A 27,072-nucleotide genomic window follows, 5' to 3' on the forward strand; every position below is an offset into this window, starting at 1 on the left:
GGTTTCTTCCTTCCCCTGCCCAGAGTCTTAAAATGCTTTGTGATCTTGCAGCAAGCCACAATCCGCTATACATATTCCTCATGAGTTAAAAATGCAGCCCATTCCTTTCTGATTACTCTGTGGGCTTCCAAAATATGTTTGCCACGAGAAGGGGAAAACTATCTTAATAGCTATTGTATGAATCTTTCCAGTGAGGTTTCTATTCCACAATAATACCAATTTGGCCCCATCCTAAATAACAAACAGCATTCTCCGTGAGGGTGACTGTGGCACATTTTTCCTCTTCATCTCCCTCAAAATATTTTCAGCCTTTGAGATGGAAACCACAGCATCCTCTTTAACACCTATTCTCTGTTGTCCAACTTGGTGGGCTGGCCCCTGGGTGAGTCCATTGTCAAATATCCAATCATAACCAGAACATCTCCATAAATGGCTTCTCCTTTCAACCTCACAGTGCTACTTTTGGAATTCCCAAGGATCTATTCTTAGCCCGTTCCTCTTCAGCTATGTGCAGTCTCTCAAGATAAATATCAATACGTAGCTTTTGCAAAGTTAATGCCACCAGCTCAATTTTTAAGTCACCTGCATAGGCCCTTCCACTGACTCTCCATTGTCAGACTGCTTATCCAACATCCAATTTTCAATGAGCTGCAGCTGTTCTTGAGCTAAATAATAGGAAGACTTAGGCCATTATATTTGGCCCCTGCTACAATCTCTGTACCCTTCCATCTCCTTCCCCAGTCACCTTCTCTGGTTCAACCTTGGTTTCCATTTCAACCTTCAGCAGTGATTCCTATTCCACTCTGTCTTAAAGATTATCTGCTTGCAGCTGCACAGTATCAGCTACTTACACCCCATAGAGCCCATCTGCCATTACTCCCTTTATCACTGGTTCTGTACCGACTCTTCCAAAGTTGTTCTGACAGGTCCAGCACCCTGTTCATTCTGTAAACTTCAGCTCATCCAAAACTTCATTGCTTGTGAACTCTACCATGCCAAGTATAACTCACCTATCATTGCTGTCCATTCTGTATTGGCTCAGTGGTCCCAAATGCTTCAAATTTGAAATTGTGCTGAAATCCTTTCATAATCACTGCACCCTAACTCTATAATTGACAACTACCCACCCCTTCAAACTCTCCATTCCTCTGATTCTGTCCTGTTCAGCATTTGGTAATCACTGCAAGGTCTTTCCTCTTTCTTCCTTTTTCCCCTGGAGATGCAGTCAAATCTGATTCGACTCCACACTGTCTAATGAATAGATTTTCTTACCTGCTGTTGAAGATCTGATTACAAGTTAACATAGATCCATTATCATTTAAGTGAGCACACAATCCGCGTAAATGCCAAAACAAATTTCAACACATTCTGGCTTGACCTCAGACGAGGCAGTGTTGAAAACACTGATGTTTATTAGTAATCCCTGACATTTGGCTTTAAGTCTGCAATGCTGATGATTGGCATGGACACAACTACAAAGACATAAGGCACAGATTTGACTACTGCTGAATCATATGCACACATAATAGCTCCAAACGTCCAACAAAAACTTCTCAATGCAACCACTGGCTTCTATTTATTTAATTTAATTTGTTCTTGCTCCCACAATGATGTTGGAGAGGGACAATGAAGGAGTGATAGTAAACATCCAAGTCAAGAGAGTTGAAGGACCTGTGGTGATTTGTTGCAGTGCATCTAAACATTGCAGCCATGATACACCAGTGATGGAGAGGAGAGATAAGAACTCAACGCGGGGATGTTAATGAAGCAAATTACTGTGCCCTTGAAAGTGTTGAGTTTTGAATGGTGTTGCCTCGGTTCTAAACAGATTTCATGACCTTTCTAAAGTATGCATATACATGGTGAAGGGACTGCACAGTAATCCTGAATGTAGCATGCAGGGAGCAAACAGCCCACGCATAACCAACGTTTTTATTAAGATGTGTCCATGCATGGCTTTGTGTCAATCTTAAAAGGGACTTCATAGTACACCAAGCAGGTCAAGTATAGCAAAGCAAAATTTAAGGGAACATTAGCCAGAATGTGACTCGCTTGTCACAAAATACAGAGACTATGCCCTACTCTTGTAGCTAGGGATGATCAAGTTAAGCGACTGGTCAATGGTAATGGCTAAGTTATTGATGGCAACATAATATTCTTGAAAAGCACCAATACACAGTATGCAGCTGTTATTGATCCTAACAATTCCAACTATATTGTTGCATAATTCATGTACTGTAAAATATGAAAAATGAGTTTTGTACCTGTTGCTATCTGCCCCAATCACAGGCTCACGGTTAAGCATGCACATAAACCTGGGTGTGCCCTTACATATTAACAAATTACATTCCGAGATTGTGAGAAATGTTGCTTTCAGAAGGTTTTACATACATACATAGACACATAGAAGAGTTTAGCAAGTTCAGCTGAACATCTAACATTGAGGGTCAGTTATTTCATTTCACCAGGAAAGAAACGTGAACATGGTCTTGCAACTTTGCTCTGGAATTATTCACAAACAGTTCCCAAGGTGAAATGTTTCCTAAGACCTCCTTTTTACAGAACAACAACTGAGCTGCATCATTTCAACATACGATAGATTCCCTCATTTGTATATTAATGAATATCGCATATATCATTGCAAGATGGCAGCTCACTATCACCTTCTCTGGGGCAATTAGGGATGGAAAGTAAATGCTGACCTTACGATTGACGTCCACATCGCATTAAAGAATAAGAAATGAGCAAACTCATTCGACTAATTTATAATAATCTCCCCCCAACAAATTGTTGCCTATCTAAAGTTCAATTCAATGTATTAAATATACCAACATTGTCGTTGTTAGCTCATTAATGACTTATAGACACGGTTGAGTTATAAAAATCTGAGAGAAAGTGAACAAAGAGATGAATACGCACTGCTGCCAAATAGAAATACAGCCAAACAAATGTCCAATTACTCACTTTTATTTCTTGGCTTTCACAATAAAAAATTAGAGAAAAAATACTTTAAATGCATGTTAAAAACAATGTAGGAATGCATGCTAATAAATACTGTAGCCACCTGGGTTGGCCACTTCCTCACACAAAATGGAAGAACGCAAAGGTTACAGGAAAAAATGGACAGTTGCAAAGAGACAAGCAGTTTGCAGAATCCCCTGTGTATTCTAGCTGCTAAAGAAACCAGACAGCATTGTAACTAATGAGCTGCGCATAATAAGTGAGTGATTCCCAGGCACAATGGACACAACAATTAGAAGAGATTGAAACATTCTATAGGTCAGACTTCTCGGCGCCAAAGGGAGTCTGAAACAATAAGCCCCAAGGACCGCCCAGTGATCAAGGAACAGCCCCGTTATTGGGGAAATTCAAATCAATCGATTGGGAAGAGAGCCAATCAATTGCAAGTTTATGGAGGGTCCGCCCAGAAGGGCGCGAAGCCCCTGGGATCTATAAAAGTCAGGTCCCAGGACTGATTCTTTCTTCTTGACCAGCCGGCCCTCCCAGCAGAACACCTTTGCAGCAGAAGACCTTGAGAAGGAGAGGCCTGGTCAGCAGCCGCCATCAAGTAAGTGTCATACAACACACGCTACGGGAGTAGACACTCCTGACCCCTTTAGTCCACACCAACTGGAAACCTGTGGATCCAGGACAAAGCAAGCGGCCATTGTTCCCTGATCTGGCAGTTCCCTTATTCCAGATAAGTATTGGCCTGTTAGTGGTAGGAATAGCCTAGCCTTTTTGTTTTATATGCATAAGTAGTAGATAACTGTATTATAATAAACATAGAACATAGAACAGTACAGCACAGAACAGGCCCTTCGGCCCTCAATGTTGTGCCGAGCCATGATCACCCTACTCAAACCCACGTATCCACCCTATACCCGTAACCCAACAACCCCCCCCCCCCCCGCCCCCCCCCCATTAACCTTACTTTTTTTTAGGACACTACGGGCAATTTAGCATGGCCAATCCACCTAACCCGCACATCTTTGGACTGTGGGAGGAAACCGGAGCACCCGGAGGAAACCCACGCACACAGGGGGAGGACGTGCAGACTCCACACAGACAGTGACCCAGCCGGGAATCGAACCTGGGACCCTGGAGCTGTGAAGCATTTATGCTAACCACCATGCTACCCTGCTACCCCTGTCTTGTTTGAACTTACTAACTGGTGTATTGAGTTATTGGTCTGAACTTGAACTTAAATCTTGTGGCGGTATCATAACGATACCTGGCGACTCTAGAGCTAAGGAATAAAACAGAGCCAAATTGAGTGTAAAGCACACTCACCCAGAACGAGCAATAATACATTTTAGATTAATTGCTCCCTGGCAAGGCTTGGCCTCACCGATAGCTACATATTAGACCTTTGACATTAAGGTCTTCAGGCTGCTGATGAAAAGTTCTGACTGTCTCCCTGAAGTACCTATGACCACTACTGGCCCTCTGGTGTTTGAGGCCTGATGGCAGACACCAATACGATGTTTCAGCAGGTGTCCAGTCAGCAATGCACTGGGAAAACAAGGGGGAGACCTGTTTTTCCTGAGCCTTCTACTTGGGGAAGCAAGGATTCCTCAGAGACAAGGGAAAATAATTCAACCCTAATGGATTTTGGAGAATTGTTGAGCTTGGTGCCGGTAACAGGAGTGAACAGTGTTAAGCTGTGAGGTAAATTCTCATCATAAGTACGTCAGGGAGTAAATCCCTTTCCACTTCATGTTGTTAAATTCTTCCACACAAACAAGCTTTGGGATCCAAAGTGCTGTCATTCATTTAAGATCAATTTGTGCTGAAGTCTCATGAAGTAGCAGTTCATGAGAAATGAGTTTTCTCCTCAGCCATATGTCACTCCACAGGACAGAGGAGATGGGTGCAGCGCCATTTGTGCCACGCATTAGGAACCCCAATTTAAAAATGCATGTCGAAGTTGAAAAAGAAGTCACCACATGCCATGACTGAGCAGCAGTCTGTCCCAATATCCACTCATGTATATCATGAGATGCAGACAGGCAATGATTGACACACAGGATAACCAATGAACACACACGGCACAGAACAACCAATCACCAGACATTACACCACCACGATAAAGCACACAGCGCATTAAGGCTCTCGCTCTCTCACAAGACACGGCTAGGGAGATAGTCGCAGTACACAGGCCAATGAAAATCATCACCATGTGATAGAGAGCTAGTCTGGGCAAGCCAGTAGCAGGTCCTCAGTTAGGTTAATAGAGTGTCAACCCACAGCAGATTATGTACAGCAATCAACAGGTTCAATAAAACAGTGTTGGACCATCTCCTGTGTCGAAAGCCTGCTTCTCGTTTTACTGCATCCAGTTGCAGTCGATGTTAGACCAACACAGATAACACATCACGGTCCATCAAACCTTCGTGGCAGCCTTCTGGTACAAGTGGGACAGGTGGGTGTGCATTGCTAGTAGCTGTCCACGTCGGCACATCGTGTCCCTTAATTTCTTAGCTTCTTGGTCCTTGTAGCCATCTAAGATGGACACTGGGCTACAAAATGGAGAACTGCTAAGGCTGCAGGGAAAAACAGTCTTAGCAAGGACAAGCAGGTTGCAGAAGACTAATTTGCATTCTGTACGTACAGAAACCAGTTTTTGGCCAGGTGCAGAGTTTCAGCCAAAGGTGCAAATGGGAACAGATCTGCATAGTAATGAGGTGATCCAGATCCAGACCCCGCACAATAGAAACATTTAATTATCAATGGATACTTTTGCGTAGACGCCCAGACAGAATGGCGCCACAGTAACCAACACAAAGAACCATAGGGACCGCCCCACCCATCGAGGAACGACCCTCAGATTGGGGGGTTTAGAAGATATCGATTGGGAAAGGCCAAATCGATACATGGCAGGTAAAAGGACCGCCCCAAGGGGGCACGGACTTCTAGGACCTATAAGAATAGTTCGGTTCGGTCTGCTTTTGCTCCGGCTCCGCTTTGCTGCTACATCGCATCCTGACTCCAGTTCCATCACCAGCCGTTGAGCCATCGAACTGTAAGTGCCACTACAACGATCGCTACGTGATCCAGACCTTGCTAGATCCTGACAACTTTAAGAATCTGAGAGTTGCAGACCAAGAACGGGAGAAGGCCTTGTCCCCTGACCTTGCCTGTTCCTGTCTAGATAAGTATTTTAGTTGTTTAGTATTAAAAGTAAGTTAGTCTCTTTAGCGTATGCATGTGTATTTATTATATTTGTTATAATAAATATCAATCGTTTGGACTTACTAATCGGTGTACAGATTTATTACTTTGAACCTGACCTTGATATACTTGTGACGGTGTCTAAATACGGCACCTGGCGACTCCTGAGCATAATTACATACACAGAGCCATAGTAGTGTTAAGCACACGGCCTTTAAACGGAGGCGTGTTAATCACACTCCAGTAAAACGAGCAACAGTCCTTCAGGGATCTGATGACACCTGCAGAATCACTCAATCTTCTGTGCACAAGCACTTCTCCCAGGTGACTGATGTAACGTCTGCTTTGCTTTCCTCCCATAGTCCAAAAATTAGCAGGTTAGGTAGGATTATGGGTATAGGGTGGGGGATTGGGCCGAGGTAGGATGCTCTTTCAGTGGGTCAGTGCAGACCCAATGGGCTGAATGGCCTCCTTCTGCAATGTAGGGTTTCTATTCTATAAAATAAAAGGGATAGTGGCAGCATGGTTGGCTGAGTGACAGGAAATGGGGAGTAGGGGTAAAGGATTGTGTTTCAGACTGAAGGAAGGTGTATATATAGTGAGGTATTCCAGTGGGTCAGTATTAGAACTAATGATTTCCATGATATGTATTAATGACTGAGAATCCCATGAACCTTTTCTGCATTCTCCTTACTGACTTCACATCCTTCCTGAAGTGCGATGCCGTGAAGTGGACACAATACAATATTTGAGGCCAAATCAATATTTTATAAAATTTATCATGACTTCCTTGTTTTCCTACTCTATGGGTGGAATTTTCCCAAGCCCCCACTGGTTTCCTAATGGTGGGTGTTGGGGAGTAAAGAGAGTTTGGCAGGATGTCCAGAAATTAGTTTCATGTCAGCGTGAGGTTACAGTGGGATTTTCTGGTGGTGCCTGCCATGTCAGGCTAGCAATCCCGCTGGAGACCAGCCTGATACTAATTTACATCCCACTAATGAGATGTAGATGAATGCCCTAGCACGCATTCTTAATTCTCCACTGCACCTGCGGTACAAAATACATTGGTGCAAAACATGTCTCGAACAACATGGCATGCAGAAGTCATGACTCCACTGACCATCGAAGTTAAGGATGGAGGCGGCTGGCAACCCTGGATTCCAGAACACCACAGTAGAGGGCTGGGGGGGGCAGTATCTACGGGTGGACCTTCCAGATCCGGTGTTTCCTGCTTGCATTGGAATACATTGCGAAACATCCAGTTGCATAATTAAAGAGGTCGGGCTGGAAGATTTAGTGTTTTTTTCCGTCAGCCTCTGCAGCAAGAAATACTCGATGTTCCCCCCACCCCACAATGGGACTTAGTCCCCAAATGGGACGGTGGCACAGTGGTTTAGCACTGCTGCCTCACAGCTCCAGGGACCCGGATTCAATTCCAAACTTGGGTCACTGTGTAGAATTTGTACTTCCTCCCGTGTCTGCGTGGGTTTCCTCCGGATGCTCCGGTTTCCTCCCACAGTCCAAAGATTTGCAAGTTAGGTGGATTGCCCATGCTAAATTGCCCCTCAGTGTCCAAAAGATTAGGTGGGGTTACTGGGTTACGGGGAGAGGGTGGAGGTGTGTTTTCAAATAGGGTTATCTTTTAGTGGGTCAGTGCAGACTCAATGGGCTGAATGGCCTCCTTCTGAACTGTAAATTCTATGATTCTATGTCTTTGGTTATAAAGCCCAGGATTATGTATACTGAATAAACTACTTTCTTAACCTGCTCTGCCACCTTCAATGGCTTGTACACATATACCCCAAATCCCACTGCTGCTGTATCCTGTTTAGAGTTGTACCCTGTATTTTATATTGCCCCTCCTTATTCTTCCTCCCAAAATTAATCAATTTAAACGTCTCTGCATTTAATCTGTCACTTTTCTGTCCATTCCACCAGCCAGTTTATACCCTCTTGAAATTCATCACGATCCTTCTCAAGGTTCACAATATTTCCAAGTGTGGTACATTTTGAAATTGTGCTCTGTATATCCCGGTCTTGATTATTACCATGGATCAAGAAAAGCCCCGGGAAGCCCCACTATCTGCCTTCCCTCATCCGAAAGATAACTGCTCACAATACTCTCTGATTATGTCATTCAATTGTGTTTGTATCCATGTTTTCACTGTTCCGTTTATTTCAAGAGATCTAATATTGCCGACAAGCCTGTTATGCATCACCTTATCAAGTGTCTTTCAGAACTTCACGTGCACCACATTACAACATTAGTCTCATCAACATTCTCTCTGTTAGTTCATTAAATTCAAAACTCAAGCAAGTTAGTTAAACGTGATTTTCCCTTAACAAGCCTGTGCAGGCATTAATTAATTAATCCACATTTGTTCAAGTGACTGTTGATTTTTGCCCCAAATGATCATTTCTTAAAACTTCCCTACTGCTTGAGGCTAAACATGTAGCTTGGCCTGTTGTTGATGGGGCTATCCTTGACCTTTTTGTTTTGAACAGTTGCAGTTCTCCAGTTCTCTTCCACACCCCTGTAGGAGGATTGGAAGATTAAGACCAGTGCTACCACATTTACCACCATTAATTCCCGCAGTATCCTGAGATGCATCTCATCCCACCGTTGGGACATCTCAACTTCAAATGTAGCCAACCTATCTAATACCTCAATTTTATCTATTTTTAACCTATACAATGTTTCAACTATCTCCTCTTTCAGTATGACACAAGCAGCATCTTCTTCCTGGGAAAAGACAGATGCAAATTAGTAAACTATTATCTCTGCCATGTGCACTGTCTCCATGCATCAATCCCCTTTTAGGTCCGTGCTTGGCCCCACAACCTCTTTAACCACCATTTGCTATTGATATGTCTGTAGAAGACTTTTGAATACTCCTTCAGTAACTTCTAGCAAAATGTTGTTGGTTTGAGGGGCTCGTCTCTTCCTCCCATCCACTGGGAACAGTATTTCCCTTTGGGAACTCATTGCTAACAGCATGACCTTGGGTTAAAGCATCAGTGCCTTGCTGTGTGGCACATCCATCCTTCTGCTTACTTTATCCTCAGTTACAGCTCTTTAATCAATCGACTCTGATCTCTATTGCGAACGCTTTAAAAATGGTTCTTTCCCTAAAGGACATTAGTGCATTAGTGAACCAGATGGGTCTTTACAACAATCAATGATTGTTGTCACAGTTGCCATTACTGAGACTGGCTTTATATTCCAGATTAATTAATTGAATTCAATTTCCACTAGCTGCCATAGTGGGATTAGAACCAATGCCCCACAGCATTAGTCCGAGCCTTGGATTACGAATGCAATGACTTACTACTATGCCACCACTTCCCCCAAGTCTTCAAGCTCCCATTCGTAATGATCGGGAAATCAAGAGTGTCATGCTAATGCCAGGGCTAAATTCAAGAGCCACAGCAAAGCCGAGTCCAAATGTTGGGTTCCTAACTGGTTGCTGGCCTCACCTCATCCCAGATTCCATTGGGTCAATTAGGTAAAGATTCTGTCCCAAGCTTTCAAGACCTCATGGGCAGGATTCTCCCATTTGGCGGCAGAGTGTCCTTGCCATCAGAAACGCTGTCGCATTTCTCGACGGCGTGAACGGGCCACTGGTAGTACTGATTCTGGCCCCTACAGGGGGCCAGCACGGCGTGGGAGCAGTTCACGCCGCTCCAGCCTCCCATCCCGGTGTGAACTGTGCGCCACGGGATCTGCGCATGTGCAGTGGCCTCCCTCAACGTGCCGGCCCCGACGCAACATGGTGCGGAAGAAAATAGGCCCGGGGAGCGAGAGGCTGTCCCGCTGATTGGTGGGGGCCGAGTGCATGCCAGGCCTCATCGGAGGCCCCCCCTCCCCCGGGGTCGGAGCCCCCCTCCACCCCCCACAGGCCTCCCCCCGACCCTGCGTGCAGAGCTCTCGCTGGCTGTGACCAGGTGTGGACGCCATTTTAGAGTGGCCGCTCGGCCCATCCCGAGAATCGGCCAAACGCGCCGGCGCCAATTCTCCACTCCGTGGAAAATCGCGTGCTGGCATCGGGGCGGCATGGCCCGGTTGTGGGGTTTCTCCGGCCCAGCCCCGAGCTAAGAGAATTCCGCCTTAGAAGTTTCTAAGCTGTCAATTATTAAACGATAGCTAAAATGATAAACTATTACTTTTTTTTCATTTTCATTTTGTCTTTCATCATATTTATGTCCCCATTTAACTTGCCGTGAGACTTAAACGCACAGTAAGAAATCTAGTATGAACTGGTACTTTGTGAAAACAGAGTTCAATTGCATCTGTTATGTGAACCTTGCCAAGACAGCACGTAAAGAAAATGTTTTTAAAAACATAAATTAAGACATATCCCATGACTAAAAACACGATTAGCACTTGAGACAAAGCAATTAATTGCAAGCACAGTTCAAAATAATAATATTCAGAAGTAAACAGAGGATATGGACAAAGGGATTATGAATACTAAGTTATAAATAGACATGTTTGCAGAGTTAGTTCCCTTTGGGAATGCTTAAGAGAATTTGGAAAATACATTCAGCGATTTAAGTGCTCTCTGACCCTCTTTCAGTACTGCTCTGTACATTGCTACAAAAGTGAGCAAGAATGGTCAATTGGATCATTTTCCCTTTGCTCCCTGAGAAGAGCTTGGAGCCTGTTCTGAGATATCTCGCAATAGCATAGCGGAGATCTGAAACTGTGCAGTCAAAGTTTATGCACATTCTGCCAATGACACTGTGCCCACTGTGGCATTCCACAGCTTACCATTTTAAGACAATCATCCTTTGAATACATACAGTCAAACTCTAAAATAATTATTTGTCTGAATAACTTTTCCAGACAAGCCAATGTTTAATAATTTGGTTCCCTTTTTGATCCAGGGAGCTAATATCCCACTCTCAACTCATTCAACTCACTGTTTTTATGTTTATTTCAGAAACAAGCTCTTGCAAAGGGCACAATCTATCAGCAAAACAATATTACTGCAAGTTTAGAGCCAGGAAGCACTTCTCACACCATGTACACTTTACATAAAAATGGTAATCCATCTCGTGCAAAATCCAGCTGAATTTTTCCTTTTTCCCAAGAACTTAAATTACTTTTAGCTTAGCTGCCAAGGAAGATTGTCTGGCAATCGTATTTTAAAGATTTAAGAGAGAAAATCATTTTTTCCCATTGGTGCGCAGGACCTATCAAACTTAAGAGTGTACACTCATTGGCTTTACATGCAAATTAATCACTCTTCGTGTCACAGGCACACATGAGGGCTATAATCCTAATGGGGAAAAACTGAACACTTAACTGTAATAATTACACTTAAAAAGTGGCTATGCTAGAGAAAAGACTGACCTGCAAAATACCTCTGAACTTAAGGTAACGGCAGAGTCCTTGTGAACAGACCTTTTTGCCTATTTTGCAGAGAAATATTAATTCCCCTATAATAATTTGCAGCTTGTCAAATTGTCAGAAGGATTATCTCAACTGATTCCTTGAATTACTTCATTCATTCAAAGTATATTGAAGTTTTGATAAAGGCTATGGATTAGCCAGTGACACTGGAAACTTTGTTATGAAGGTCTGCTGTATGGTATAAATGCATTTGGGCTGACAACACACCAAATGAATGGATAGAAAGGATGTCAAAAGAAAGTACATTGATAAATACTGAGGACAGTTTTTAGTTCTCACAATTGAACAGAACAGAGATTTCTCAATGCAAAATAGCCCATGCCCAGCACTCTAATGAATCTGCTATATTTTCAACAGACAACACATCCTTGATATTTAAAATAAAATAAATCATGGTTGTGGTGCATTACTAAAAGTTCTGGTATTTGTTAGAACTGTTAAATTTAAATGTGTTGACTTACGATGCTTGCACTATGACTCACTGTCTGAAATGTACCCAATGACATATGACAGTAATAATGTTTTTAATTTCTGACAGCACTTTACCAAGTTACCTGCAAAACATGGTACAACCAAGACAAATACTTCCAGTTTACCACTGATCAATATTTTAGCCAAGAAGGTGTATTTTTCTTTTTAAGTGCAAGACACAATCTATTAGTGTTACGGATTTTCTTTTTTTATGAAGTACAATTTGATGAAGGCATTAGTTAATTCATTGAAAGTCTTACACAAGGCATTTGCAGCTCCCTGCACTTTTTCTGCATTTTAAATTTCTAGTTGTACAATGTTCTCTAGCACGTAGTCCCGGGAAAGCCAGAATGATTTCTTCTGTCTATTCATTGGTCCCCACTTGAAGAGTTGAAAGGGAATTACTAGTGGCTCTGTTATTGGCCAATCATCTCTCTTTGGAGTTTTGGTAAGTTCAGTGTGGGTTGGGCAGAAACATACTCGTGTATCTGTGTTGTCTGAGAGTGACCTCCCTGGTGGAAGATAACTGACAGCTCTGAGGGGAATACACAAATACAACACTTCGGCAATTCTTGTCAAGTTATCATAAAAAGCTGCACTGATTGAGTCAGATACAGCAGCTTGCCGAAACGTGCATGCAGCTTCAGATAAAAGGGCACTTTCAAGCTGAGAAACCAAGCCAGTGGGGAATTGTGTTTGCTTTACAGCATTGTCTCTGCCTGCGCAACACAGACTGAAAGACTACAGGAAGTAATACAGAACCTTATTACTCCAGTTTTGACAGAACATCAAGCAGTAATAGTTCACAGTGCTTTGTACTTGGCAATTTCACCACAGAATTCCAGAGGATAAAAGCAGAACAACTGAAAAATTCTTTTGACAGATCTTTAAAAAATCTTGGATTGCACTTAATATACAAAGGACTCTGCACTTTGAACGGACACAGAAAATGTTGATTCCTTCTCTCTTTTTCTTCAGCTGCAGTCTCTCCCTGGGAACAGGGTTTCGCAAGGGTATGGATAACACTGGAAAGAGGCATTATCAAATACAGCATGGGCCTTGCAGTTATACCTTTTTGCTTCCTGAGGTGGACAACTGCCGTTCGGTGGCAAATCAATATGTGCCTAACACAGTGCAAAGGGATTCTCCAGAAACAGATAATGATGGCTCCTTGCAAAGGCTTCAGCAACTTGAAAATATAATGGAAAACAATACACAGTTGCTGCACAAGGTAGGCTAATCATTTTTCTCTCAGAAAAGTGAGACATTCTTTTCGTGGCAAGGTAATTTTTGAAAAGCAAAAGAAAAGGAAATGTACCACGTACATTAACTGTGACAAGCTTCAAGATAAAAGTGTTGGCCAGATATACAGATTACTGATGAAGTTTGCTAATTCGTCTTGTCACTCTCATTAAAACTTAGCCCTGTTAGCTACGACAGCATTGTTCCCATGCTTGGGAACTGGCAAAGGCATCAGCATTTTAGTTGGCTAATGATATATTGTTCAGTACTGTATGGTCAATGTATATTATGTGGGTAATTCTTAATATCCTACATATGATTACAACAGTGGTCCAAATTAACTTACAGGCAATAACTAACCCAAATTTTTCATCATGAAATAATCAAAACTATTTTTTTTCAATAGTCCCAAGATCAGTTTTCTTCATAAATCTCGTACTGATCGAAACTATCAATGCTTTCAGTAAACTCCAGCTGAGAGATATTGTGATTTTCTTTCCCCCTCTTTTCCTCTGAAAATCAAATCCACTGTAAATTATGATTAACGACCTAAGTGAAAACTGCTTGGCATAAGTGGCTAAATTTGCAAGTTTGCAAATCTACATATGATATGGCACGATGTTAATACAAGCTTCGCTTCATTGTTCCTATTTCTTTCCCAAGAGAAATCCTAATAATTTTACAATAATTAGCATAACTTTAAGAACCTAAAGGTAAAATATGTAGGCATCAAGATACATGGAATGTTCTGTGCCATGTGCAAATTATATACTGATCAAGGTGTACCCATAAAAACATGTCTGACTGAAAGCACAAAAATAATTCTGTTCATACTACCAAGGTGCATTTTTCTTTCAGTGCATTTAAGAATAGCTTTAAGCAAATCAGTGCAGCATTTTTACTCAAGCACGCTACTATAAACTTTTAAAGATAAAGTAACAAATTCTACTCACGGAAATTCATTTTTGGGAGTGCCCACCCCTAAAGAAGCCACAAAGTTAGATATGTTGCGTCAATTCCCATCAACATGGTTGGAAACTGTTCCTGGGTGGTGTGCATAAATGGCCGAGCGTAACAATTTCTTTTTGATTTTCTTTTCTTCTTTGCTGAAAAATACCTGGCCTCTGCTCTGCAATTCCCGACAGCCACACCATAGATACTCGGAACAGTGCGTAAAGAGTCACTGATGCACCCAGCAATATTAACTTTTAACCCTCTTTGTTTTAATAAAGGCTAAAAATAGCTGTATAATTCCCAACGAAAGCTCTTTTCATTCCTGGGCTAAAATATTAATATAAACCTTTTTTTAAATCAACTATTACACTAATAATCTCATGGTACAAATTCATTGCCATGACCAGATCAGATCAGATTAATACAAAGCAGCGAAGAACTTCAAAATTGATGATGTGAATTGTGCTGCTAATTTTAGTTCAATGGACTCGCTTCTACCAGTATGTATATTGGTTATCAAGAGATTTCTACAGCTATCAAAAAGATATCCAAATGGGCAGCACGGTAGCACAGTGGTTAGCACTGTTGCTTCACAGCTCCAGGACCCGGGTACGATTCCTGCTTGGTTCACTGTCTATGAGGAGTCTCCGTGTTCTCCCCGTATCTCCGTGGATTTCCTCCGGGAAATCTGCACTGCACTGTGCTCCGGTTTCCTTCCACAAGTCCCGAAAGACGTGCTTGTTAGTTGAATTGGACATTCGGAATTCTCCCTCTGTGTACCCGAAGAGGCGCCGGAATGTGGCGATTAGGAGATTTTCACAGTAGCTTCATTACAGTGTTAACATAATGCCGACTTGTGACAATAATAAAGATTATTATTATGTGTGAAAAACCACAAGTCAAAGAACATAAGGAAATATTTAAGGAATTGTATGTAATAGCACTTAAACAGCGGGGAAAATAGTTTCCATTTGCTATTGACACAAACTATTGTTGTATTTTATTCAGTAGGGATGAGCAGGTTCTGGGCATATTGTTACACAGGTTACCATTTTACACTTCTGTGTAGTTCCTCTTTCATTTTATATGTTTCAAGTAACAGTCTTTATTCTTTCCTCGCTACATTATAATAGCAACATCCCGTTTCTGTACCCCTGCAGTATCCCAACATGGCTCCTTCGAATGGTAGGTTATGACTTCATCTTAATGAATCTTAAAGAAATCCAGCAGGAGGTTATTTGGTCTATCGTGCCTATGCTGAATCTTTGAAAAATCCATCCAATTAGTTCCACTCTCTCACCCTTCCCCAAAGTCCTGCTAATTTGTTCTTTTCATTGTAAGTTCCAATTTCCTTTTGAAAATTACTGTTCAAGCTGTTTCTGCAGCTCTTCCAGACAGTGCATCCTCAATCATAAAAACTTCCTGCATAAAAATAACATCTCATCCCACAAATAAAGATTCGTTCTGGTAACATATTGGTTAAAACATTTGCACAAAATTCCTTTGTGCACTAAACAAACAGGATAATAACTGTCAAAACAATGCTGACAGGAATTCTACTCAAATACATTACCCCCTGGTAAGTCCCTATCTACGCTTAGTTCACAGGGACAGTGACTTAAGGAGAAGATTTGGGGAGCAGGGATGTCCATCAGAGGGAAAACAAATAAACCCTGATCTTTCCAGTACAGTTCGCTACACTGTACCATGGCAGAGTGAATTGATTAATAAAAGTTAGATCTATTTCTGAATTACTGTCACTGCATTGTTTGTCCATGGTTATACTATCATCAGTAGATACAAAAGTATTTCTTAGTAATGTTAGCGGTTTTCAGTAACTATTCTTAAAAGGTAAGAATTACAAGTTTGGGTAGAACAGTGCCACAGCATGTACGAGGGAAACTTGGCAAAAAGAGACCTGGGACAAGACTGCTTGCCCACCTTTCTTGGCTGGGAAACAGATTGTGTGGGACAAAGGATTTTATTTAATAGGAACAGTTTAAAAAGTCATTAATACCACAACTTAATAATTACAAAATCAAAGTTGACAGAATATTGTTAGCAAACAAAAAGTTCTCAAGAAAAAAGGATTTTGTTCAATTGTTTCCTGCAGCCAGTTGCAAAATACTGGCACAATCATAAGTGAGGCAATTAGCCAAGTTAGAAGAATGATATAAAAAAAATCATACACTATGTCTCGTATTTTCCTTGATGTGTAAGATTATTTCTAATCTCTACCCTGTGCTTTCTCTGAAGAAAGCATCCATTCCCTTTGGGGGTAATTAGATAACAGTGTAATTATGAATTAAGTTGTAAGGACATTGTATGAAGAACATGTTCCAGAACAGAGTGTTGTTGAAGCAAAGAAGGCTTTGCCACCAAGGGCAGTAAAGGCCAGTGATACGAGTTATAGGGCTATGGAAGTAAGAGGGTGATTTGGTTTGAATTACTTGAGACGCAGCCACAGGGCTGACACAATTGACTGAATTGCCTCCTTCTGGGCTGTAAACATTTATGGGCTGAAGTAAAGAGTCTCTAAATTACACTTAATTACTGCTCTCGAGTTCGCATGTACGGCCTCTTCAGAGTAATTCACCTTGGTTCTCCAAAAGAACATACTGTTACTCTAAGTCTGCTGGTAAGATCAGTTGGCACTAGAATGGTTGATCAGTAAAATCTAAGCTCCAAGCTGGCAGACACTCAACAGACCCAAGAAAGCTGGTCAACAATGCTCCTCCAACATGATTCTCCCGTTACAGTGGTGGTTATTAAAGAGTCAGCAATACGCACCTCAGCTACGTCAACAGCAACCTTTACCGCGCTTAGCACAGTGGAACTGTTGTAATCAGCAGAGGACTTATCGAGTTAAATGGTGCCCTGTGCTTTCAAGCAAACTGATTGCTTTATCTAATCAGCTGGTGCTGCATTTAATTTGCAATCTGCTAACCCGCAAAGGGGATCCCATTTTAACAGCCAGATTCTGTATCCCTTTCAAAGCTGGCAGCTTCACAATCTCAGCAGAAGTTGCCAGTTGAGTTGCTAATGTTGACAATCTTAGTGCTCATCTCTGTAACACAAGGGGGCTGAAGTTATTGGAGCAGCATTTGTATCTTGTTCGCTCAGATTCCACAATTTGAGCAACATTTGAATGTTTGGAGGACACGTTAAAGAGAAGTAAAAGACTTACATTTATATAGTGTCTTTCAGGATATCCCAAATTCTTTTACAGCCAATCAAGAACTTCTGAAGCTGTCGTCACTTTGCAATGTGGGAAACATGGCAGCAAAATGGAGCACAGCTAGGGATGACAAACAGCAATGTGATAATAACCAGATAATCTGTTTTTATAACATTTATTGAAGGTTAAATATTGGTCATGACACTGGGGATAACTCCACTGCTGCTTTTTTTCAAAATAATGCATAATCAGAATGAGGGTACCTTTGACAGTACGGTATTCTTTCAATATGGCACGGGAGTATCAGTTGGGAGTTTTGTGTTCAAGATTAGGAGTGGGTTTTGAACCCATCACTTTTTGACTCGGAGACAACAGTGATACCAACTTTGCCATGGCTGACACTTGAACTGTTGACACATAAACTGCCAGCAGGGACAGAATAAAAGAGATGAGCGAAAAGCATAGACAGCTAAGATTCCCACTGATTTCCAAATATTCACATATATGCTTGAGACTATGGATAATTAAAGTTATATTGTGTATGTATCATGAAATGTACACCATATAAAATATGTTTATATTTAGCGAATTTAATGTGGTCTAACATTGAAAATCATAACTACTTACCATGTAGATTCTAAAAATAATTTTTTAAAGTCATGTAATAACCTTGTTCATAAAAAGCATAGCTATGTTGTTAGCTGCTAGCTATTAAGAAAATAAATTCTTTCAAATGGTTATCTCCAGGGGGATCTGCTGCCCATGTCTGACATGCAAGGAGACTGGAATTTAAATATTGCTTCCCTTGTTCTATCTACTCAAGCAGATGGCAGCCTGTCAGCTTAAATAATTACTGCAAATATTGATAGATTGCTGGATTTCACAAGGGTTAACAATACCTGATGTCACTGGACAAGAATTAAAACATTTCCAAAATACGCTCCAGAGAGTGCATAACCCAAATATTTATACAACAACACATAGCTGTAATGATAATCTCTTCATCTCCACAGGCAGTCCCTTACTGCTGAGTCAGATCTTTCCTGTTGAACACTTCTTCAGCTTGTCACCTGTTTTATATCTACGGCAACAATTTTGCAGAAAATTTGGACCAAAGGCTACTTATTTTGCTGTGCAATGTAATTCAAAGTAAGGAAGGAAGATAAAGATTTTTAATTGGCATTTAACAAATATCTGGCACTGACAACTAAAATTTTATCAAGTAAATCTTTTCATTTGGATATATATATATAAAATTGGCCGTGTTTCTATTGGCATTGCACTTACTTTAAAACATTGTGGTTTTGGGGCAAAATATAAACCACATTACCTACCAACAGCTAGTTTATTTGACACTCATAAATATTGCAGCGCTTATTTTGCCTTTTTCCTGTTCCTTTTTCGTTGTTACTGAAGGATTTTGACTGCAATCATTCTGACCATAAATACCACAACTGTCCAAATTCCCAAGTAATTTTCCCCACTTGCTCCGTTTCCTTTTTCCCTAAGTTTATTGTAAACGGTTGAAATAACATTTACAAGATTAATCTACGTCAAAACTTTACAGACTTCAGGGGGGGAGAAAAACACGGAATTCATCCCTAATACTGGTTACTTGAAGTTAGAAATGCCCACCCAGGGTTCCCCCTGCTCAGGCCTTGCCTTTTATACTGAGGCACTCAGGATTTCGAGCTATGAGTCCAACTCCCCCTGTAAAACAGAGTGATATTTAATGGGAGCTACAGTTTGACTAAGCTTCTCTGGAATCACATGAACAACATATCAGACCATAGCCAAACAGAAAACTTGTAGAAAAGCAAAAGACTATGGATGCTGGAAACCTGAAACACAAACAGAAAATGCTGGCAGCAGCTATGGAGAAAGAAACAGAGTTAATGTTTCATGTCGAGGACCTTAAAACTGCTGCAGAGGAGATGGCGGAGCAGGAAGAGAGGGATGATAGGAGGGCGAGAAACACCGACAATTTCCTGTCAACACCATTATTAGGATCCATGTTGATAATCAGTAAAAACAACTGTGTAAATTACATTTTATTTCCAAACCTTTTATCCAAACTGTAGACAAAGTTGAAAAATAGGATAAGAGCATCAATAATAAAAAAAACCCTAATATTTTTCATTTTAGGCTATTAAAATAAAAAATTGCACCACCATTGGCAATGTGTTTTTATCATGTTGCTCGGTTTGGGATCATTTTTCGCACTGTAGGCAATGTGACATATAGAGAAAAAAATAGTTAATATCTTAAATGTAATTTTAAATAATTCTGCCATGTGTCTATTATGTGATATATTGCTTCATTAAATTTTCTATGTTATAATAACAGGCTTCACTGGAACCACAATCATACTCTAGATCTAGGACTACCCATGAGCAACAACATAACATTTTTTTTGGCACCGTCTAGTAATTGTTATTACATGCACGATAATATTCCAACTGGCACAATCTCTTCAAATTAACTGAATGTGATTTTCAATAATCCACACCAATAGCAGTATAATGATGCCACATTTTGGTAATAAGGGGCGTGCAGAATATGCGTTGCTTGACAAATTTAAGGTTGGGGAGTGATAATGGATGCTGTTTATATGGGCTGCAAAACATAATTTAGTAAGCTTGTGCACAAGAGATTACTCGCAAAATGAAAGTGCATAGAATTGGAGGTAACCTTCTGATATGGGTTGGTAATTGAACAGTAGAAGACAAAGTAGGAATAAAGGAAGCATTCTTTGGTTGGTGAATTGTGACAACTGATATTCCACAGGGATCAGTAAAACACATTGTAGTAATCCACGGGAGGCAGGAGTTCCGTCACCACACCAATATTTATTTACAATAACGATATTACAGGAGCAGCTACAAACAGTGCTGCTAGCAGTCCAGTCAACTTAAGACTGGCTCACAAAGCCTACACAGGTGATTATATGGGCCCCCTCAATGAGCTATCATTGAGGGAGCTCATACTCCAATTGGCCAACCAATAAAGCCAATTGGAATTCATTACACCCCTCCCTCCCAAGGTACAAGGAATTCCTGCCAGCTGGCATTCCTCTGAGCTTCTTCCTGTTCCTCATGTCTGGGTCTGTCACCTCTGTGTCGTCCGCCGGGTCGTTCTCCGAAGTGGGCGGGGTGTACCTTATAGGTGCCCGTCTTTTCCTTGACGACCTCCTTGGAAGTTGTTCTTCCTCTTCCTCGGGGGGAGGTGTCGCGGCGGCCTCGTCGAGTGTGTCCATCTCCGACTCTGATGACTGGATGACGGGGTCTGGAGAAATTGCTCGGGGCTGGGGTGTGGGTATCCTTTCCGTCTGGGCTATCCCAGCTTGAGGCGGTACTGCTTCGCCTGCCTCCAGGTGTGGTTCCACTGCCCTTATTTGATCTAGGTGTTTCTTCAGCACCTTACCTCCTATCGAAACCTCATAGGATATGGGCCCTGTTTGGGACCCTACCGTGCCTTTGACCCACGTTGGTCCATTCCCATAATTCTTGACCCAAACCGGTGCCCCCACCTGGAAATGTCTCTGCTGCCGACTATTATCCTGCCCCCTGCATTGGGCCTCCTGTTGTTTCTCCACTTTCCCCGTTAAATTTGGGAAAAGGAGACTCAGCCTCGTTCGCAGCTGCCTTCCCATTAAGAGTTCAGCTGGCGGTATGCCCGTTGTGGAATGTGGTGTGACCCTGTAATCAAACAGCCAGCAGGAGAGCTTTGTGTCAATTGACGCTGCCGGCTGCTTCTCGAGTCCCACCTTAAGTGTCTGGACTGCTCTCTCTGCCAGGCCGTTGGTCGCTGGATGATAAGGGGCCGTTTTGATGTGACGGACTCCGTTTTCCTTCAGGAATTTTCCAAATTCCCCACATGTGAATGCCGTTCCGTTGTCCGACACCAAAACCTCCGGAAGTCCATGTGTTGCAAACGAGGCCCTGAGCTTTTCAATTGTCGATGCTGTGCTTGCCGCGTTTACCCGGTGGACGTCCAACCATTTGGAGTGGGCATCCACTATCACCAAAAACATTGAGCCCATGAAAGGGCCGGCGTGGTCAATATGCAGGCAGGTCCACTGTCTGCCTGGCCATTCCCACGGGTGCAATGGCACCGCTGGTGGCACTCTTTGCCCTTGTTGGCACTCCTGGCACCGACGTACCAAGGCTGCTATGTCTGTGTCCAAACCTGACAACCAAACGTGGCTTTGAGCTAGCATCTTCATTTTAGACACCCCTGGGTGTCCGTGATGTAACTCGGTTAAGGTTGCCCGACGCCCCTGAGCTGGGACTATTACCCGGGCTCCCCATAATAGGGTACCGTCTTCTACGGTTATTTGGTCCCTTCTGCTCCAGTATGGGTGCATCTGGGGCTCCACTGGTCTTTCCAGTTCCCCTGTTAGCAGTAAATGCTTCACCTTGGCTTAAACTGGGTCTTTTTGCGTCCACAACCGAATATGTTGTGCGTCTACTGGTAGGGTGTCCAAAAAATTTAGAGTTATTACTGTCTCCTCTACTTTTGGTATTTGCGGCGGAGTGTCCGTGAGGGGAAGTCTGCTCAAAGCATCTGCATTTGCTACTCGCGTTCCCGGTCTGTGCTCCACAACGTATCTATACGCCGCCAGTAGCAACGCCCAGTATTGGATTCTAGCTGATGCAATCGGGGGTATTGACTTGTCTTCTTTTAATAACCCTAATAACGGCTTATGGTCCATCACTATGGTGAATTTCCGCCCATACAGATACTGGTGAAATTTTTTTACTGCGAATATCACCGCCAGTCTTTCCTTCTCGATTTGGGCGTACTTCCTCTCAGCCATCGCCAAGGTCCTCGAAGCATAGGCTATTGGCCGTTCTTCCCCATTCCTTCCTCTATGGGCTAAGACGGCTCCTACCCCATAAGGGGATGCATCACAAGTGACCACCAACTCCTTCCTTGGGTCATAATGCTCTAGGACATTTTCGGATGACAGCTGTTCCTTAATGTCCCTAAATGCTCGGTTTTGGCGGGCGGACCATTTCCATTCTTGCCCCTTTTTTAGTAGCTGGTGGAGGGGTTCTAGGATGGACGCCCTATTTTCAATAAATTTTCCATAATAGGTTACCAACCCTAGAAATGATCGTAACTCCTGGACCGTGGTGGGAGCTGGGGCTTCTTTTTATTGCCCTTACTCTATCTTCTAATGGGTGTAAGCCTGACTTGTCTACTTTATATCCCAGGTACGTCACTTGTGGGGCCAAAAAAACACATTTTTCCCTTTTTAGCCGTATGCCTGCCTTTGTGAAATGCCTGAGCACTTCCTCCAGGTTCCTTAAGTGTTCCCTGTTTGTCCTACCCGTGATTAAGACATCATCCAAATAAATCACCACCTGCAGTAGTCCCTGCAGAATATTTTCCATCGTACGCTGGAATATAGCGCAGGCTGATGACACTCCGAAAGGTAGCCTAGTATAACGAAAAAGGCCCTTCAGGGTGTTGATCGTAGTGAACTTCTGGGATTCCTTGTCCAGTTTTAACTGCAGGTAGGCGTGGCTCATGTCCAGTTTCGTGAACAAAAGCCCACCTGCCAATTTGGCATATAGGTCGTCTATTTTCGGGATTGGGTATTTGTCCAGCAGTGCGTATTTGTTTACCGTCTGGTTGAAATCTCCACAGAGACGTGTCGAGTCGTCTGGCTTCAAAATTGGTACCACCGGCGCTGCCCATTCCGAGAACTATACTGGTCTGATAATGCCGTTGCACCGTAACCTTTCTATTTCGTCATCTACTTTCTTCCTTAATGCAAAAGGTACCGGTCTGGCCTTACAAAGTTGCTTTGGCGCCTATGATTTCCCCCAACCCTTCCTGGAAGACCTCCGGGTATTTTTGGAGTACTCCACTCAACTGCCCGCTTCCACTCTGAAAAATTTTCATCCAATCTAATTTTAGGTCTTTCAGCCAGTTTCGTCCAATTAAGCTCGGTCCGGAGCCCTCTACTATCGTCAACGGTAATCTGAGCAATTGTTTCTCATATTCCACGGGTACATGAGTCGTGCCTCGAACTTCCAGGGGTTCCCCCGTGTAGGTTTTAAGTTTCGTCGATGTTTTTGTTAGGGTTAGTGGCTGGAGTCCATCTTTGATTTTTCTAAATGCTGCCACTCCCATTACTGATACGGCCGCACCCGTGTCTATTTCCATTATTGTCGGCCGCCCGTTCACCCGTGGGGTAATCTTAATGGGTTCTGCTTTTTTCGTTGTGTACTTCCCTGCGTCCCCACCTGTTATTCCAATTTTTCCACCTCCTTCTAGGGTTTCTGTCGCTGTTACCCCACTCTGTCTGGCGCCAGAAACGGTCCTTCTCTGTTGGGGGAGCCTCAGCCGGTACTTCCCTCTGTCTCCAGTTAGTCTTGGCAGACTTGGGGGCAGTTCTGGGGTTTTCCTTTTTCCCTCTATTCCTCAGGCTTTTCCTGAGAGCGGCTATCTGGTTGCAGGACCCGTTGTGGTAGTCCCTCTCACAGGTATCTACCTCCATTGGTGTGCCCTGTAGTTCCTGCGCCCTACTTGTTGCCTTTTCTAGGGACAGTGCGAGCTGTAACGCCTGCCTGCAGACTAGCTCCGTTTCCGCCAACAGGCGTTTCTGTATTGTGAGGTCATTTATACCACACACTAAACGGTCCAGAAGCATTTCATTTAGCGTCGGGCCGAACTCACATTTTTCTGCCAGCCTTCTCAGGCGGGTCAAGAAATTCGTGACTGACTCCCTGTCTTCCCGCTTCGCTGTGTAGAATCTGTATCTACGCAAAATGAGGGGTGGTTTTGGGTCGTAGTGCTCTTTCACCAATTCCGTTAATTCTTGGAAATTTTTCGTGTCCGGCGCATCGGGATAAGTCAGACTACGTACAATGGCGAAAGCTGAGGGTCCGCACGCCGACAGCAGGATAAGCCATCTCCTTTCGTCCGTCAGTATATCATTTGCCCGGAAGAAGTAACACATTCTCTCCACATACTGGGACCAGTCCTCAATAGCCGGGTCGAATGCCTCTAACCACCCAAAAAACAGCATTTTTAAGATGGCAAGGCTTACCCTCCGAGTGTGGCAGCTGGTCTCTGCAAAATTCTTAGTTTACCTCGTCGCCGCATTAGTAATCCACGTGAGGCAGGAGTTCGGTCACCACACCAATATTTATTTACAATAACAATATTACAGGAGCAGCTACAAACAGTGCTGCTAGCAGTCCAGTCAACTTAAGACTGCTCACAAAGCCTACACAGGTGATTATATGGACCCCCTCAATGAGCTATCATTGAGGGAGCCCATACTCCAATTGGCCAACCAATAAAGCCAATTGGAGTTCATTACACACATGTGTATTTGCACGAAGGAACAGAAAGACATTTTCCAAATTTGCAAATGACACCTCGTAAGGGAGCAGTACAAAAGAATAAAGACCGATTTCATACAACTATGGACACAACTATGGCATTTGGGGTCAATATGAGATTGTGATGTTGTTGTTTGGTTAAAAGCTTCTAAAACAAATTTAAATTTGTGAAATTGTTGCCTGGTTGTCGCATTGGACCCCACTATTTGAGTTGACAGGAACATATTGGTGGTCGTCTTCACCATGCCATCTCTCTCCTTGTTAATTCATTCGAAAGCTAGATGATGAAGTATAAAACCAGATAGTTAGTGATTGTCATTGTTTTAAGTCCCTCCCTCTTTTTGCCCCTCGCTTTTCTACTATTCTTGGGATGCTTTTTGTGCGTTCTGTGAAGACAAATACAAAATACTTGTTTGAATGGCTCTGCCATTTCCTTATTTTCATTAATTCCCCTGTTTTGTCCTCTCTTGCTCTCTTTAGCTACTCTCTTCCTTTTAATATGCTTGTAGGAGCTTTTATACCACCTGTTTTTATATTTCTTGCCAGTTTTTGCTCATCCTCCAATTTCTTCCTTTATATTTTCTTTCGTCACCATTTGCTCATTTCCTAAATATTTACAATCTCTGGCCTACCGCTAATCTTTCCATTGTATAGTTTTTCTTTCAATTTGATACCATCCTTAACTTTCTTAGTTATCCATGGGTGGTACATCATTCTTGTAGAATCTTTATTTCGCGATTGAATATACCTTTGCTGTGAGTTAAGAAATATCTCCTTAAATGCTGGCCACTGCTTTTTTTACTGTCTTACCTTTTAACCTATTTTCCCGTTCACCTAGCAACTATCTTTTCATGTCCTTATTTTGCTTTCTTTTCTTTGCATGTTTCAGTTTTTCTCTTATTTTTGATCTCAGCAGCACACCAGCTCTTGGCACATATTGCTTTGTTACTTGACCCAGTACTATACCTGTGGTCCTGTAAAACAAATTCTTCTGCAATTCAATCTCTACTGCCTTCCATCGTCTAGACCTTTTTGTCCTTGTCCCATCCACTCCTTGCTCAATACTTAATACAGCTCTAACTTTTCCCAGTTTATTGACCTGAAGCAGTAACTCTCTTTCCACAGATGCTGCCATCCTAGTGCCACCATTTTCTGTTTTTATTTTAGGTTTCCACCATTATTCTGCTTTCCTAATGTAAAACGTATGCTAGGTATGGTCTCACCAAGGCCCTATACTACTGCAGTAAGACTTCTTTACTCTTAAAGTATTACTTTTGTAATAAATGATGAACACATAATTTCCTTTCCTTATTGTTTGTTGTACTTGCATGTTATCTTTCTGTGGTTGATATACAGGTCACTCAGATCCCACCAAAGAAAATTCTCTCACCTTTTAAACAAAATGCTGCTTTTTTCCTATCAAAGCAGATATATTTTTATTTCTCCACATTATATTTCATTTAGCACTTTCTTTATCACGCACTTAAGCTATCCATATCCCTTTGCATCCTCCTCACAGCTTATTTTTCCAACTAGATTTGTATCATCAGCAAACTTGGATACTTTACACTCCGTACCTCCAGTCTGTTCTGACTAAACTATTGTCAACTGAGGTGGTAGTACATTCCACAATAGAGTTCAGTGCCCTAGGTGCAGGATGATTGGATCTTCGAACGTAAAAATGGAAACATTAAAGAGCCTTGGGAAGGCAAGGCTGCACGTTGATTGACAAATTGGGTGACCAATAGTAGGATTCTGCAAGACGGGCAGTTGAAGGCAGGTGATGTGATGACATCCCCTGGAATATATCGAGGCAAGAATTGTAACTCTATTAAGGAACCCAATTATTAAAGACAGCAGTTATGTTCCACAGAGTTTTGTTTAAATTACATTTTTTCTTCATTTTTTAATATTACGATCGCAGAGCAGATGCCAACAGTGGCTAGGTTACTGGACTGAAACCACCAATATTTTAGTTTATTTTAAAACTGTGCATGAGTGAATGTATGAAGAAATAAGCATTTGGTATTTCTAAAACTTTATTATGAATACTTTTTATTATGAAAACAATATTAAAATTTCTAACTTCATACCTGAAAAAGAACAGCTTACAATTAACACTACTATACAATTTCCCATTAAACAACTAGAAAGGAGACATATAGTTGTTAATCCAGCTTAAAAATCAGCAGGGCATAGAGTAATACATGCTTTGCAGAACAGATGTGGGCCCCGGTTAGAACCCCTGCAGATTCTGGCTGAATATCTTCAAATAG

The 27,072-nt window shown here is 42.2% G+C and overlaps 2 protein-coding genes across 8 annotated transcripts in view; one reads left to right on the plus strand and one right to left on the minus strand.

Moving 5' to 3' along the window:
- mcph1 (microcephalin 1) overlaps positions 1-27,072 on the minus strand; it is a 410,735-nt gene that overhangs the window by 119,743 nt on the left and 263,920 nt on the right. The window contains exon 15 of one of the 6 annotated variants that reach the window (XM_038800428.1): positions 17,445-17,555. The exons of the other annotated variants lie outside the window; for them this stretch is intronic. Within the exon in view, the coding sequence (XP_038656356.1) occupies positions 17,481-17,555 (75 nt within the window). The 3' untranslated portion in view covers positions 17,445-17,480. The remainder of the gene's footprint in view (positions 1-17,444; positions 17,556-27,072) is intronic. 6 annotated transcript variants of the gene reach the window in all.
- LOC119967640 (angiopoietin-2-like) overlaps positions 12,380-27,072 on the plus strand; it is a 115,780-nt gene continuing 101,087 nt past the window's right edge. Inside the window, exons 1-2 of one of the 2 annotated variants that reach the window (XM_038800433.1) lie at positions 12,380-12,811; positions 13,040-13,292. In XM_038800433.1, coding sequence (XP_038656361.1) covers positions 13,077-13,292 — 216 coding nt within the window. In that variant the 5' untranslated portion in view covers positions 12,380-12,811; positions 13,040-13,076. Of the gene's footprint in view, positions 13,293-27,072 lie in introns of both variants that reach the window. The other variant, XM_038800432.1, reaches the window with a different exon arrangement.

The sequence above is a fragment of the Scyliorhinus canicula genome, chromosome 6, assembly GCF_902713615.1.
Source record: "Scyliorhinus canicula chromosome 6, sScyCan1.1, whole genome shotgun sequence".
In the NCBI taxonomy this organism is placed as follows: domain Eukaryota; kingdom Metazoa; phylum Chordata; class Chondrichthyes; order Carcharhiniformes; family Scyliorhinidae; genus Scyliorhinus; species Scyliorhinus canicula.